The sequence below is a fragment of the Camelus dromedarius genome, chromosome Y (genome assembly GCF_036321535.1).
Source record: "Camelus dromedarius isolate mCamDro1 chromosome Y, mCamDro1.pat, whole genome shotgun sequence".
Lineage (NCBI taxonomy): Eukaryota > Metazoa > Chordata > Mammalia > Artiodactyla > Camelidae > Camelus > Camelus dromedarius.
Window position 1 is genome coordinate 12,154,031 of NC_087473.1, and position 13,341 is coordinate 12,167,371.

The following is a 13,341-nucleotide window of genomic DNA, read 5'->3' on the forward strand; positions in this document are numbered from 1 at the left end:
TTTTTCCTAAGTGACATAACCTGGATGCCATGCACAACAGCAGCATGCTTGGCGAATCAACTCTACTTCCTGCCTCCCCCTACAGCGAAGTGTGGCCATGAAACTAAGTTCTGGCCAATAATACAAAAATGTAATTGCTGTGTGAAACTCCCAGGAAGGCTGCTTAAAAGAGAGCTGGCTCAAGGGAAAACAGGCCCCTTTTGTATTGCCCCATTCCTCCTTCCTGCTGTCTGGAATGCAGATTTGATGACTGGAGCTCCAGCAGCTATAATGGTTCATGACACCTTGAGGATGGAAGACACATAATAGGATGGTGCAGCAGAAAGAGAGATGGAGCTTGGGTCCCTGATGTCCATCAGAAGAGCCCTAGGTTGCCTACCTCTGGCCTCCTTTAGCATGAAAGAGAAACTCCTATCTTAAGTCACTATTATTTTATGTGTTTTACATAGGCGAAACTAATTCTCACTGGTACACCTGTTTGGCTGCCTTTGACCCTGACTATCTTCCCTAGAAAATTTTCACAACCAGGTGAGTGACAGGGCAGGGATTCGAACCCACCAAGGCCAAGGCACCAACCGCTGTGGAGTTCCTCCCTGGCAGCCACCGCACCTCCTGCATTCTTGGGCATAAAGTATCAATACATATTTCCAAGAATTTTTATCCCCAAATCTTTAGATGCCGTCACAAATGTTTACATTCATGTCAATTCTTTTTCAAGATTTGTCCAGTTCTAAATATTTAATCTATTGAGTTACTTGTTTTCAGGGTTTTAACATCCTTGATATTTCAGTTCTGCCTCCTGCCTTTTATAAAAATGAGCTGCGACAGATGTTCCTCAGCAGAGGGGCTGGCTGAAAGGTTCTGACGGGCTATGCCTGTCATACAGAAACTAAGACATTCTGGAGCACTCAGAGGTCTCTCCAACCTTCCCTCAGGCAACAAACCGGGTCAGAAGCCAGGCTTGCTTCCTCTGAATACCTCAGTCCAGCGGATCTCCGGATCACCAGATAGGCGTCAACCGCATAGCAAAACAGCCACCAGAAGCAAGCACTGTACAGCAGCTGGATCCACATCTGTAACCGGGGGGGAGGGGGCATCAAAGCTCCTGGAGTCAGGCTCCCGACTACCCCCACCATGAAATGAGCTGGCAGACGCCCACTTCCTCTGACGTCAAGAGGCAGCACATGATAGCCCTCCGGAGACACGTGGACCGTCTTGGAAACCAGGGTGGGGTGTCGCCAGGGACGGGCGTGTGCGTTTGTCCCCGGCCTGCTCAGCTGGACTGGTCCAGCGCACTCTCCCTGTGGTACCCTTGTAGGCAGGAAGGTAAGGACTCAGATGTGTGGCATGACCTCAAGGCTCACGGGGTCTTTGAATGAGAAGCTCTTTTGCCGAGAACAAAGGAGGATGGGCAGGAAGGACCTTCCCAGAAGGGGAAGGCAGGGGCTCCGGATGTTAGAGACGGAACAAGACTTATACTGGGACGGATATTCCACTGGGATGCAGCTGGGAAGCAACGAGAGGGAGAGACGCTGACAATGCTGCCACAGACGGTGGGGTCAGTGCAGCATTCAGTGCCCTCTGAGGTCACTCACTGAAGCACTGACTTTGCAGACAGAGCAATATGTCCATCAAACAGATGTATTTAAATATATCCTTTGTTAAAGTAAAATACATCCAATAAATCAATAACATTCTTTTTTCTTTTTCTTTCTTGGCCAGCTGGTTTTGATTGTGGCTGGATCTAAGGTAAGGATTGCATGTGTGTTTAAGGACGGGGGCACACTAACACAGCAGTTCTCATACCTGAGTGTGCGTCAGAGCCCCTGGAGGGTTTGTTAAATCACAGGTGCCCACCCCCCTCCGATTCCTGGTCAGGGGGTGGGGATGGGGAGCTCGGAGCATCTGTGTTTCTAAACTGCAGTGGGTTGGTGGCAGGGTGGGGACCACACTTTGAGGACACAGCCTGGCAGGAGCAAAGGGCAGTGGAGAGATGAGGGGAGGCACACTTACTGCACTCCCCACACAGAAGGCGGTGGGCCACATGTCAGTCCCATTCACAGCTGAGATGTCCACGAAGCTCGGGAATCCTAACCACACCGTGGACCGGACTATGATACCTAAGGGAGAATCAGGTAATTCTTTGAATGTGGTTCCATTTCAAATCTAAAGCTGACTTGCTGCTCTGTAAAAAGGATGGATGGATGGGTGGATAGGAAGGAGAGAGAAAGAAGTGAGATAGGGAGCAAGGAAATAAACACACACATTGGTGTGTGCAGACAGACAGAAAAAACAAGACTCAGAAAATAACTATTATGGTAATGGAGCAATCCCAGGCACTCTGATTTCAACTGAAACCAGCATTAGCCCTAACTTTTTTTGTTCGTTTACTTGGCACTAAGAAATGATTATGTCAATAACAATCTGTATTTCTCGTCCAAGTGAAATATTCCTCACATAAAAAAGAACTGAAAAAGCACAATTCTGAAGTTTAAACAGTTCTTTCATTCTTTAAAAAAACACATTTAAGATTTTCACAAATTAGCTCTGGATAATTTGATTTTGACCTTTATGAATTGTGAGTTCTCCTGGCTATTTGACCCAAATATCGAATTCTCCTCTAAACAGTACACACACTTTCGGTCCATATGAGGGGTCTCTGCTGGGTAAGGTGATACCCGCTGTTTAAGCGCACACTGCGTGGCGTGCTGCTTTTCTTCGGCACAGTGAGTGATTGGTCGTTTTCAGGATACAGCACTGATGTGAGCTCAAGAAATACCGAATTTTTTTTTTTTTATTTCTAAGTGAGGTGATGGATGTTAACTAAATTTATTGTGGTCATCATTTCAGGATAAACGTAAAACAAGTCATGATGCTGTCTGTCTTCAACTTACACAGTGCTGTGAGTCAGTTACAGCCCAGTGAAACCGAAAAAAAACAAAACAAAAAACAACAAGACCCACGCCCTAAGAGGTAGGCATCCGTATTTCTTATTTTCCAGTGAGGAGTCTGGTCACCAGGCCTCCCCTGACTCCGGCTTCTGCTCCTTTGCCCACAATGCCGTCCTCCCTTCTAAAGGCCGGAGGACATCCAGGTATTATTTCACTGGCCCTCAAAAGATCTTTGGGTACATCTCTACTTCCAGATATTCAAGTGACAGAAATTAAATTACTGTGAAGGTGCGTTTCCAAACTGCTTTTTAGCAGAATCAGGAAGAAACCAGTTTTCTATGGAATTGTCATGCCCCAAATTGATTTTAGCCCTAATAGGAAGGCACTATTGTGTCCTGTCTCACTCAAGTCTGAGACAGTGAGCAGAGGTTCCACAGCATTTACCTGAAGTCATGAGTCCTCAGTGCCTCCAATCGCACGAGCTGGAGCGGGAGAACCAGGCCCTGGGACACACAGCCACCAGTGCCCAGACATCTGCCCCCCCGGGGGGGGGAGGTAAAAGCTGCCGCCACCCCTCAGGGCGTGGAGGTGGAGGGCACTGCAAATGCCACCAGCAGTGGAACAAACCAACTGTAAATTAGCATTTGTGAGACAACTGAACATATGCCAATGATATTAAGGAGTTGGTTTTCATTATTTTAAGATGCTAATGACACTGCCGTGATATATATATTTTTAAAATTCTTATCTTCTTCACTCATATGTATCTGTATGGATGAAAGGATATAAACTCTGGGATTTGCTTCAAATTAATCCAGTGGAGACTGGGATGAGGGGATGGGATGTAGATGAAACTGGGTACAAGGGACACATCATATGGTCTCTACATTTGTAGATGTTGGAAATTTTCCAAAATAAAAAGTTATAATGCTCAGCAATATGGAGCTTAGAGGCCTATAAAAACATGCCACGCTAGAGGTGAAAGCAGGGGTCAGCCAAGCTTCTGTCAAGGGCCAGAGAGAAAATATTTCAGGCTTTATGAGCCATACTTTCCCTGTTCAACACACCCCCCTGCCCTCGTAGGGCAGAGTTGGCCGAGACAACACACAAGCGCAGGGCCTGGCTGTGTTCCCATGAAACTGCACTTACGGACGCTGGCATTTAAATGTCATGGAATATCTCCATGTCAGGAAACAGTCTTTTTCTTTAGATTTTTAAGAAACACTTTAAAACTTAAAAACAGTCTTAGTTCATGCGCCATAGAAAAGAGGCAGCAGGCAGTATTTGGCCTAAACTGCAGTTTGCCTGCCTGTGGAATAAAACTCAAACTTGCATGGATGGATGGATGGATGGATACACAGATGGTAGATGATGGATAGATAAAATTTTATTAAATATATTTTTATATATTATATATACTTATATATTTATTTATATATATAATATAGATTTATTATATATATATAAAGGAGATACAGATATAGACGTATATAAAGTTTTCTTCCTGATTCTGCTAAATCACATTGGAAATGATGTGTGTGTGTGTGTGTGTGTGTGTGTGTGTGTGTGTGTGTGTGTACACAGAATAAGAACTGCTAGTCTCTCACTGGTGTAACAATTAAGGATGCATTCTGTTTTCTGGGTTTTCCTTAACAGCGCTGTCTAGTTTCCCTGGTAAGCTTGCAGTAACACATTAAGTTGGTTTAGAAAAGGAAGAAAAAAAAAAGGGGGTCCCCTGAGCCACCTTTTACCGACCATCCAGCTTGCAGAGTCCCCTGAGTCCCCTGGCCGCCCCGTCCGGTCCCTGGGGAGCCGCCTCCGGCTCAGTCGTCCCGCCTCGCGGGCCGCGCGTCCCCCCGCGCCGGGGCCGGGTCCCAGCCGCGCACTCCTCCGCGCCCCCGGCAGGTAGCAGCCCCGGGCCGCGCGCCCTCGCCCGGGCTCGGGGCGGGTGCCCACCCGCCGGCCGCGCGCCCTTACCCAGGCAGCCGAGCACGTCGCAGGCGATGGCCGCGCGCAGGATGCGGACGGAGGCGGGGGCGCGGGCCGCGGCCGGCGGGGAGGCCGAGAGGACCCCGGGGCCCGCGGGCCGGCGCCCGGGCAGCAGCTGCAGGAGGCCGAGCGCCAGGCGGAGCGCGCCGCTGCCCAGGCACAGCGCGTGGAAGGCCCGCGGCTGGAAGCTCAGCACGAGCTGCGTGGCGGCGTCCCGCGTTGGGCAGCAGAAGGTCCCCAGGCGCGGGGAGGCCATGGCCCGGGCTCGGGGACGCGGCTCGGGTCTGCCGGGACCCCGCCGGCCCGCCTGGGTCATGTGCTTGCTGGGCGCGCCGGGGGATGGGGGCGTCATGTGCCCTGGGCCTCCCCATCCCCGCCCCAGCCCCCCGCGCTGGCAGAAAAGGCGCCGGGCGGGGTGGGGGCTGTGCGCCTCCGCGAACGCCGCGAGGCCTCACGAGGGTGATGCTTGGTCAGGAGGGGGGGACGTGGCGAGAGGAGGCGGAGGGCCGAGGGGGAGGAGGGCGCCAGGTGGGAGAAGTCCGCTCGCTCTCTGCCCTTGCACGCAGCCTAACCGGGGCTTAAGTCTCCGGAATCCAGAGCGCCCAGTCCTACCACCTCGTCTTAACGGATTTTACCAGGCAGCGCGCCTCGGGCCAGATCTTCCCCGTTTGGGATTCCTACATGCCTAATTTTGATTCGTTACAGACTCATAAACAGTGGCTGCTGTGACTGGCATTAAGGCAGTGCTTTTCTTTACGGTCCCTCTTCCCCACGGAAACAATCCCACAGCGCTAGGATTTTCCTTTTAAAACCAACACGTAAATCTTAAAGAAAAGAGGAACTGCTTTGCCTAACCCGGCGCGCGCGCGCGCGCACGCGCACACACATTTTATACCTTTCAGGTGTAGGGTTGTTTTGGGCGTTGTAAATTAGCTTTCAAGAGTAATTCTGTTTAGAAAAAAAGTTCAAGTTTATTCAGATTTTTTTAACTGCTTCAGTTTTTCTATGAATTTCATTATACGTTGAAAACCACACTTTATTCTATATGCATGCAAATTTCAAAATGGTATCAGTACTAAAGATAATATACTGAGTAAAGTTTTTCTGAAAAAAGCTCTTCAAGGTTGAAAATCAAAGAGCCCCCTCTAGGTTATGGCTTTACTAACCAAAGCTTTATTTTTAAAAAAGAAAAATCCCGGCTCCATCATATTTATCATCAATAAACCAAAGAGGCGCATTTGCAGCCCACCCTTTGGCCTCTCCCCTCAGTAAATGCGCCCCTCTCTAGGTTTTTCCCAACCAACCAAAGGTAAGGCATCCCTACTGTTTCCCTCCCCTTCTCATAGTAAGCATGCAGACACTTCTAGCTCATCTGCATTTCCACCACCAGCTTTGCAATTTTTAAAATTTTTTATTTTTTTAATGGAGGTACTGGGGATTGAACCCAGGACCTCATGAGCTATATATACACCATCCCTCCAGCTTTGCAATTTTAAGTAAGGCAGAGTTTGGGCTCAGCTCCTAAGCCTTCTTCCTCGAAAATCACAGGACTGGGCTTCCTGTTGGGACCCATACACGGAAGGCAGCCAGATGGAAGCAGCGCCTTGAACAAAGAGCTGCAGACGCCGCCGCTGCAAAAAGATCCGGCAGGCATGCCTGTAAGCAGGGGCAGCTGCTTGGATAGACGTCACACCGGCATTGTCAAAACCTTAACCGCCCTCGGTGTTACACACTTGCTTGTAAAGACAGTAGAAAACATCGATGAACTGCTCCCCAAATGCTAATTTGTCCGTCCTTTCGAAAGCATATATCTTGCAATCTGCTTTGAAATAGTTCATCTTCTCCTTCATTGGCTCTTGGAAAGCAGAAGTGTCTTCTGGAGGTCAGTGGGTGGGATGTGCTTTAAAAGATAAAAATGAAAAGGAGCATCTGTTCGTTTACTGTAATGCCAAGGGTTCGGGTGGCCAGTCTGCGTAGGAATGTCACTGCATTTCAATCTCTGTTTCATGCCCAAGCTACACATACCCCAGCTCTCTGCTTTTCCACGGGCCAGCCTGCAGGCTCTGAAGGACTCAGGTGCCAGTGTTCAAGAGACAGGCTCCAGGGGGATCAGCGGTCAGCATTAGCTTGGGGAGGAAATTGTTACAAATGACGATTCCTGGGCCATCAGTTCAGATGTTATGCTACAGATGGGTCTCAGAGCAAACTTGCAGAAGGACAGAAAAGATTGCATTTATTAACTGTCATTAAAGTAAAACAGCTTGAAACCAGTATGAGAAATAACACTGAGATGACAGAATTTTTTGTGACAGTGCAGTTACAGTATGCAAAAAAGTAAACAGGTAAAGTGCACACACACACACACTCACATGCACACTTGGAGGTGGGAACATTTGGAAGGACTGCGGATGAGAAAAATACACAGTGACTGCCGAGCCAGGGTCAGGGGAGCACGGGCATTGAGGTATGTGTGCAGTAACGCTCGGGGCCTTTAAGTCTATGAAGTTCAGTTTTGCATCCACCCTCGGCCCTCCTTGCTCCCAGTCTAGCACCTAGATTCCATGTTGTGTTTTCGCAGTCTGGGCCACCAGGACTTTAGTGCCCTGGAAATGCCCCATCGCCCACAAATCACAATTAGCCTGCCAGTCCCACCTGAGCAGCTCTCCCTGAGAAGATTCAGATTCAGATTCAGATTCAGGAAGTTTGGGGTGGGGCCTGAGACTGCATTTCTAGCAAGCTCCCAGGAGATGCAGATTATGCTGGTCAATGCTTTTTTTTTTTTTTTTCAATTAAAAAAATTGCAGTTTGGTCAGTTTACAATGTGTCAATTTCTGGTGTACAGCATAATGTTTCAGTCATGCATGTACATATGTATATTCCTTTTCATATTCTTTTCATTATAGGGTTACTATAAGACACTGAATATAGTTCCCTGTGCTATACAGAAGAAACTTGCTGTTTATCTATTTCTTATACAGTAGTGTGTATCTGCAAATCTCGAGCTCCCAATTTATCCCTTCTCACCCCTTCCCCCCCATAACCGTGAGTTTGTTTTCTATGTCTGTGAGTTTGTTTCTGTTTTGTAAATAAGTTCATTAGTGTCGTTTTTTAGATTCCACATATGAGTGATATCATATAGTATTTTTCTTTCTCTGTCTGGCTTACTTCACTTAGAATGACAATCCCTAGGTCCATCCATGTTGCTGCAAATGCCATTATTTCATTCTTTTTTATGGCTGAGTAGTATTCCATTGTGTGTGTGTGTGTGTGTGTGTGTGTGTGTGTGTGTGTGTGTGTGTGTGTGTGTGTGTATACACACCACACCTTCTTTATCCAGTCATTTGTTGATGGACATTTAGGTTGCTTCCATGTCTTGGCTATTGTAAATAATGCTGCTATAACCATTGGGGCACATGTATCTTTTTAAATTAGAGTTTCCTCCAGATATATGCCCAGGAGTGGGATTGCTAGATCATAGGGTAAGTCAATTTTTAGTTTTTTAAGGAATCTCCACACTGTTTTCCATAGTGGCTGCACCAAACTACATTCCCACCAGCAATGCAGGAGGGTTCCCTTTACTCCACACCCTCTCCAGCATTTATCTTTTGTGAACTTTTGAATGATGGTCATTCTGACTGGTATGAAGTGATACCTCATTGTAGATATGATTTGCATTTCTCTGCTAACATGAGCATTTTTTCATGTGCCTATTGTCCATTTGCACATCTTCATTAGAGAAATACTTGTTGAGGTCTTCTCCCCATATTTGGATTGAGTTGTTTGTTTTTTTGTTATTAAGTTGTATGAGCTGTTTGTATATTCTGGAAATTAAGCCCTTGTCAGTCGCATCATTTGCAAATATTTTCTCCCAGTCCGTAGGGTGTCTCTTTGTTTTGTTTATAGTTTCCATTGCTGTGCAAAAGCTTATGAGTTTACTTAGGTCCCATTTACATACTTTTGCTTTTATTTCTATTGCTTTGTTCCTACTTTGAATAGCAAAGGTGGTAGAACTTGTATCTCAACCTGAAAAAGAAAGGGACATCCAGGCCATGCTGAAACTTGGGGAGGGATTAATTCAAAAGAGATGCAGAGAAGATGATCAGCATCCCAAGAGCCACTCTAAGAGCAAATGATGAGACGCAGGGCTGGAGGAGGGGTGAGGAGGGGTGAGCAATGTCTCCCTCTAGGTCTGGAGGCCCTGGTGAGTGACAGATGTTTGGGACTCACTTGGTTGGTTGTTTTTTTGTGCCCCACCCCCCAGGGACTAACCTGGTTGTTTTTTGCTTTTGTGTTTTGTTTTTTGTTTTTTTTAATGGAGGTGCTGGGGATTGAACCAGGACCTTGTGCATGCTAAGCATGAGCTCTACTACTGAGCTGTACCCTCCCCCACCAGGGACTTACTTGGGACAGAAGTCAGGATGCTGGGAAGAAAAGGAAGCAAATGGAAGAGGAAGAGGCCAGATAAGGACTCGGGGAGAGACAACAAAAGCGACATTGTGTTGAGAGAGAGAGAATGTTCTGGCAATCTTCTCAGGTTGAAAATTAGAGTTCACCCTGGCCTAGACAAAAGAAGAGGCAAGGGCTGTGACAAACTCCTACTGAATGTCTTTTCGCACTGGGGAGCATCTTGGTACCCTCCAACTAACCTATGGAATCGCAGACAGTCCCACCTGATTATACACTGTTTTAGAAGACATATCCTGTATGATGACATTTGGTCCCTGCAACAAAAAAGGAGAAAAAGGTTTTGTGCTGAATGAAAATTTCCAGCACCCAAAAAAGGAATGTAGTGATTTTGAAACCCAGTGCTCAGCCATGTATTTGAGGTCAATGGACAAACATTCAAAGCCAATTAAAAGCAGACTCTTTTACATACATCTGCTGTCTTGTAGCGGCTCTAAAAGTGTACACACACATATTTTGTAAGTTGTGGTTCTCTGCATCTGCCTGACTGTCTCTTCAATTTGGGGGACAATGGCTTGTGCTGTGACCTCACTTCCCTGACGGATCTAAGAAGAATTGTTGACTTTTCAGCTTCTTCCACTTTTTACTTGTTAGGATGAAGTGGTGAGTGCTAACTCCTGACATGCCAGACTAGAAATCACACTTTATTTTCTCACAGTTACGGTGGCTCGGGAGTCCAGGCACCCTTTGGCTGAGTCTCCCATCGCAGGGTCTCTCAATGGCTGCAGTTAAGATGTTGACCAGGGCTGGGTCTCATCTGAGGGTGTGAGTGAGGAAGGATTCACTTCTAAACTTAGACGTTTATTGGTGAGTTTCCGTTCTTCACAGGCTATTGGCCAGAGGCCACCTTGCGTTCCTTGCCACCTGGTCCTCCCCACAGGGCAGCTTACAGCATACGGCTCAGTTCATTAAAGCCAGCAGGAAGGATTCTGCTGCAAAGACAGACGTCCCAATCTTTGTAACCTAATCACTGGACTGGTAACTCATCACCTTTGCCGCATCCTTTTGGTTAGAGGCGAGTCACAGGTCCTGCCCACAAGCAGTGGAAGGGGATACACAGAGAGAGAACTCCAGCAGGTGGGGCTCATGGAGGACGCATCTTAGGGTCTGTCCACCACAGCTGCTCTCAAGGTTGTGTGCTGGGGCGAGGGAGCTGCAGTGTCCACCCCTGTCCGTCAGCCAGGAAGGGCTGCCTCTGGGGTGGGCACTTAAACTCCCAGGCACGTCTGGCCCCCCAGGCTTCCTGAGATCACTGGCGTAGTGAGTTCCTGCCACCTGAGGTGGTCCCAGGCTGCATGTTGGGGGTGAGTGAGTATGTTAATGGGGTGCAAGGCTGACACGGCTGGAGTACAGAAAACATCTGCTGTCCTCTCTTTTCAGAATTGAATTTGCTGGGTTTTACCCTGTGGAGTGGACAGAACTACTCCAGGTTAGTTACAGGGCTTTAAGAGGATAAAACGTTTTGCTGTGGCTTGTATCTTGGCATTGGGCCCCGTTTCTGTCCCCTGGAGAATTCAGCAGCTCTGCAAATATTTCACATGATGAATGGGGTTTGAACCGGGGCTTAGAACCCCGAGAGTCTGATTTGTGGTTTTTGTCGGGGATCGACCTCCCCGAACAAAACACGAGAGTCTTGGCTTCTGAAGGAATCTCGTCCTCTCCTCTGAAGAAGCAACAGAAACTGATGGGTTGAAAAATAATGCGGAAAAGTACGACTTCATCTCTGCAGTGGTCAGAGAGTGAGTCTGTCAGCTATGTGGTCTCAGCCTGGGAAGAGGTGAGACCAGAAGAGGGAAGGAGAGGGCGGGGTTTGTGTTCTGAGAAGAAGGAGGAAACTAAATTAATCTGAATATTATTACCCCACTGCCTTCCATGCGTTGGCAGCATTAGATACTTGAAGTCATGCTTAATACTCCCATCCACCCATCTTTTTATCTCTAGTTTATGCATAAGGGACCAGAAGAGGCGAGGAAACTTGTCCAGGGTCACGGAGGTGGCAGAGAGAATCAAACCCAGGAGGATTACACTGTAAGCGCCGGAGGGGAACTGGGGGCTCATTTCCCTGTCAACGTGTCTACAACCTGGTCAGACCGAGGAAAGCACTTTCGCCACACACCACCTGGAAGCAACACTTTTGAGAAGCTGGAGGCAGCAAGTTGAATTTGATGCCATCCTTGCTCTTTCAAGGAAGTGAGTGAGTGTGTATGTGGGGGGCGGGGTGAGGCGAACAGATGGACAGGCATGTATACATGTTACGTGTTTCAAGCTTTGTTTACATATTATGTTTCTTTTTGTGCACACTATACTAATACAGTGAAATGGAATGATTATTTCTGGGCAGGCTGTATCCTCTGGAGTCCCCACGCATACCAGACTGTCCAGTCTCAGATACCTCACAAAAAGGACTAAATCCACTCGTTAACCACAGACTTCGGTTGATTTTGAAGTGACTGCTTCATGGGTACTTCAGGGGCCCTGAGCAGGGAACAGGAAATCCACAGTAACCTCAAGGGCTTGGCTTGCGGTGAGAACTACCACGTGGCGGTGCGTAACACAAGCTGGCGTGCAGCTGGCCGTGCGCACCACAGAAATGTTTGTCTGGTACACGCACCAGACGACAGCTCAGTATCAGAGGGACTGAAAGGCACTCACGGAGAAAGTGTGGGTCCTTCATTCCTGGGGAGGGGGGACCTGATGGTTTAAACATGATAGCTCTTCCCCCCAAGTCTTTGAGTCTGCATTGCTCATGGTTGAACGTCTCGAGTAAACCCGGTCCACAGCCCCAATCTCTCAAACCTGTGACAGTTCTTTAGTCTATGACACGGATCAGGCAACTTATTAAGAGGCTCCATATTTTAGCCTTTGCAAGCCTCACAGTCTGTTGCGATCACCCAGCACTGCTGTGGGGGTCCCAGAGCAGCCACAGGCAGAAGGTAAACAGATGGGTGTGGCGTTGTACCAATAAAGCTTTATTTACAAAACCAGACAGCTGGCCCCTGGGCTGTAATTGGTCTTTTGTGTCAAACTAAGCACACCAAAATAATAATAAAGTAAGAAATATGTATGGGCTTCTGTCATGTGTATTTGCTAGATTTGCTAGATTATTTGATTCTACTTTAGAAAACATGAGAAGCTCTGAAGAAGCAAGCAGCTCATGAGACACATGAGACGTCTAAGTAAGCAGAGCATATGGGCGCTGCGCAGAGACACAAAGGGACTGCAGGATCAGGACCTCAACATTGGTGAGGTCGTAAGTTGGCCATCACTGGGGACACACAGCCTGGCCACTCACCTCTGCCTGACAAACACAGCAAGCGCCCACGTTGCTGGGCCTGTTGGCCAGCAAGCTACACCTGCGGCCGGCGAGCTTGCCCGAGGTCGCCCAGCCGTCAGGCGGCCTGGACTGCAGGCACCTTCTGCTGCTGAGCCCCTCGCTCACCGGCAGTTGTGGTGCTCCTGACCGCACGGGCAGCAGGGCAGGCTGCCGAGGCAGAGAGAGGCACGTGCTCACCCGGGAACTCAAGATTAAGGTAATGTGGCCCTTCCCCTCCGCTGCATCCCACCCTGCATGCGTCCAGGTACCCACATTCCCCCCTTTCTCTTAGTGCTTTAAATCACTTAATGTGATTTAAGCATCATTAAGCATCGTGACTCGAGCATCTCCATCCGGTCTCAGGGACAGCCTGGCCAGTTATGAACTTGGTGGCCACCACTGAATCAAAGTGACTTCCCACAGAATACCTTTGAATCATAAAACTGGCCATGTTAGAAGAGTTGGTCGGGGGAGGGCAAAGCTCAGTGGCAGAGCGCGTGCTTAGCATGCATGATGTCCTGGGTTCAGTCCTCAGTGCCTCCATTAAAAAAATAAAACAATAAATAAATAAAGCTAATTACTGCCCCCTCCTTCCAAAAAAAAAAAAGCAGAGTCAGTCAGGAAAAGGAAATTTTTCTGGGTAATGGTGAGAAACCTGGCAGCCACTACCTTACCCTTGAGGTC

General features: G+C 48.0%; 1 protein-coding gene and 1 long non-coding RNA gene across 2 annotated transcripts in view; one reads left to right on the forward strand and one right to left on the reverse strand.

The window, feature by feature from the left end:
* LOC135320404 (G-protein coupled receptor 143-like) overlaps positions 1–5,211 on the reverse strand; it is a 24,273-nt gene extending 19,062 nt beyond the window's left edge. The window contains exons 1-3 of the mRNA XM_064483502.1: positions 4,869–5,211; positions 2,014–2,120; positions 979–1,073 (exon numbers count right to left, since the gene is read on the reverse strand). Of these exons, the coding sequence (XP_064339572.1) occupies positions 979–1,073; positions 2,014–2,120; positions 4,869–5,196 (530 nt within the window). The 5' untranslated portion in view covers positions 5,197–5,211. The remainder of the gene's footprint in view (positions 1–978; positions 1,074–2,013; positions 2,121–4,868) is intronic.
* Positions 1–12,341, forward strand: part of LOC135320405 (uncharacterized) — an 18,021-nt gene extending 5,680 nt beyond the window's left edge. Inside the window, exons 4-7 of the long non-coding RNA XR_010379568.1 lie at positions 1,723–2,135; positions 2,851–2,973; positions 11,286–11,534; positions 11,686–12,341. This is a non-coding gene — a long non-coding RNA (uncharacterized LOC135320405). The remainder of the gene's footprint in view (positions 1–1,722; positions 2,136–2,850; positions 2,974–11,285; positions 11,535–11,685) is intronic.
* Positions 12,342–13,341: the final 1,000 nt, after the last annotated feature.